At 38.3% G+C, this 3,038-nt stretch overlaps 1 protein-coding gene across 1 annotated transcript in view; it reads left to right on the forward strand.

The window, feature by feature from the left end:
• Positions 1-674, forward strand: part of LOC119415909 (elongation factor 1-alpha 1-like) — a 49,920-nt gene extending 49,246 nt beyond the window's left edge. The window contains exons 3-4 of the mRNA XM_037683079.1: positions 411-569; positions 669-674. Of these exons, the coding sequence (XP_037539007.1) occupies positions 411-569; positions 669-674 (165 nt within the window). The remainder of the gene's footprint in view (positions 1-410; positions 570-668) is intronic.
• Positions 675-3,038: the final 2,364 nt, after the last annotated feature.

Raw genomic sequence — 3,038 nt, forward strand, 5'->3', positions numbered from 1 at the left:
AAATAAATAAATAAATAAAAAAGTGTGAATTTACCAGCTGTGAACTTCATCCCAAACATCTTCATGTTTTGCCAGAGAAAGAAGCATCTTTATTTAAAGCTGATATTTCCAGTTTATACCACATTTTGTCCTAAATATTGCATTAGGAAGTTGTTCAAAGATCTACTCAAACGAGTCAAAGTGTAGGTATTTTTTGCTTCATGAAAACAAGATACTTTTCTCCTTTCCTCCAGTTGTTTTTCCTTTTAATGTTTGTTTCACACGCATTTGAAGCTGCAGCTTTTGTGATGACAGGGAAGCTTAAGCAGGGAAGCTGCTGCAGAGCGGGAGGAGAGAGGAGGGATGCGGGGCGGTTTGTGACAAACCCAGTCAGTTCATGTTCACAGTGCACATGTGCTTCTATTCCACAGGGAGAGGAGGCACAGAGTTTGACTCCCCTGCTGCTCCGAACTGCTGCAGCCCTCAGGCCAAAGTGTGACACTAGCAGTCTCACATGGGAGTGCATGTCAAGTGTGCAGCAGAATACCCACGGTGCCAACAAGGATGTTGGTGCCCTCAAGCATAAGAAGGTAGACTGTGAGGTGCATACGTGGACAACAGCTCTATTGATAAAGCATCTGGGACAGTTTATTTAAAGCCTCATCCTCAATGAATCTTAACCCATACAGGCATAAAATCATTCGAGCCCTTTGACCAAAACGTTAAGTTTCTGGCACGTGATCTCTTCGAGAGTGGATCTGGGAGCCCGTGGATTCCTTGGGGACCACTGGCACAGAACATTACATCAAAACATTTGAGGCTACACAAAAGAGGCCTTTACAACCTGAAGACAAACAGTTTAAGTGATTCATTGCACATGCAAGCATACGAAGAAACAACAGCTCTGCAACACAAAGAACTCCCAGGGGTGGGAGAGGTTGAAATGTGACGCTGTGAGAACAGATAAATGTTTTTAGATGAGTGGGCTTTGCACAAGTCAGTAAAAACACGAGTTAGCTCAGAGCCAATCATGTGTGGATGCGTATTGCTGAAAACATGCTGAAATGTAGCTGAAATGGTAGAACAAGCTCAACTTAGCAGAAGAAAGCAGAAAGAACACATATTTGCTGAATTAGGTTTAAATAAGCAGAAATGAGAAGAAAAATTAGGAAATTAGCTAAAAAAAGGCTGAATTTAGCAAAACAATTGCTGGAAAGTAACTGAAAAGTCAGATACACTAAACTACCAAAAGGAAGTGGAAGAAGCTGAAATGAGCTTAAAAAAAGTTGAATTAGCTGAAAAAGCTAAATTTATCACAAAAACAGCTAAGTAGTAGCTAAAATAGCTGAAAAAGCTGAAACTATCTGTAAAACCTGAATGGAACATATCAAGCAGAAATCAGCATAAAAAGTAGCAGAGATTACAACAAAAAACTTGAATTTATCTGTAAACAGCTGAAATTAGCTAAAAATGCTAAAAAGAGTAGCTGAAAAGGTAGAACAAGCTTAAATTAACAAAACAGGCAGAAGAAAGCAGAAAGAACATAGCTGCTGAAAGAAGCAGAGATGAACACAATAAGTGGAAATTATCTGAATTAAAGATGAAATTAGCAAAAGAAACATCTGAAAAGTAGCTAAAAAAGAGAAACAAGCTGAAATTACAAGAAGAAAGCTGAGAGAGCACATTTTTACTGAATTATGCTGAAATAAGTTTAAATGAGTGCAAAAAATGTGGAATTAGCTGAAAAGGCTTGAATTACCATAAAACAGCCGTATAGTAGCTGGAATAGTAGAAAATGCTGAAAGTTGCAGAAATAAGCTGAAAAGAGTGTAAAAGCTTAAATGAGCAGAAAGAAGTTAGAATAAGCACATAATTATACTGAAAAGAGCACAAAACAGCTGAAAAACCCCAACAGAAATTAGCTAAAAAAGTTTAAATTTGCAGCAGGAATCTGAAAGAAGCTGAAAGAAGCTGAAGTAGAACAAAATGTGAAATGAGCAGTAAAAGGTTGTAAACAGATCTAAAGATTTAAAGGATGTAAAATGAGCTCAATTCATTTTCTATGAGAACAAAATGGCAGAAAAGGCTAAATTTTTCAAAAAGCTAAAGTTGCACCAAAAGTCATAGCAGGACTGCCCTGAAAGAGCCGAACGTTTTGATTCATGATTTGTTGAAATAATTGAAAACTGCGGGACGAGAAACGCGCCGAAAAACATACAGAAGAAAAATGGATCACAATAGTGTGAATGAGTCAAACATTCACACTATTATACGGCCAGGCTTCAGTGGTTTTAGAATAAATTCCTATATAAAAGATCACAGTATGGAATTGATTGCTTGTTATGTTGCTGCTCTACAATTTAAAATGTCAATATTGTCATTTTTAAATTCAGAGTGGCACCGCTGCCATTCTCAGCGTGTCCTTTGTTTGACATGATGAAAAAGGAACTCCATTTGCACTGAAAGAGTTTGCAGCTGGTGTAAGAGAGATTCTTTCCAGATGAGGATTAGCACCTCCCCCAGAGGAGATGGTTGTCGAACAGAGAAATTTGGCCCATCCTGTTGCTGCCCGCTCTTCGAGTCAATGAGTTTGAATTTCATTTCCCAAGATGTCATAGGGGGGCATGGAATCTGTGAATGTGTTGATTAAAACCCAATTTAAAATCCACCAAAATCGGGGCTAAAGCCGCAGTGAGCGATCGGGATGAGAAAATACATTATTCAAGCGGAGGTGATGTGACTTTGTATGCAGCGTGTGGAAAAGGTCAGGCGGGAGCTGGAAGTACAAGCCTGCATGTTAAGAGACACTCGATGGCATCAAACATCATGTCAGGTGTGAAAAATGATGTGGATGTTTGTCTCCTGAACAGAAATGTAGTCAACTAAACCACAGAATAAAAACAAAACAAAGAAAATCCTCTACACACTTGATCTGTTTCTGTTTCATTAATAAAAATGTGCACGCTGCTCATTTTCAATGTGGGCACCACTAATTACTGAACTTACTAGAACTTGTTTTTAATGATCATAAAGGACCTTTAACTATACTGTAACAGTCT

Source organism: Nematolebias whitei, chromosome 10 (genome assembly GCF_014905685.2).
Source record: "Nematolebias whitei isolate Nwh7 chromosome 10, NemWhi1, whole genome shotgun sequence".
NCBI lineage: Eukaryota > Metazoa > Chordata > Actinopteri > Cyprinodontiformes > Rivulidae > Nematolebias > Nematolebias whitei.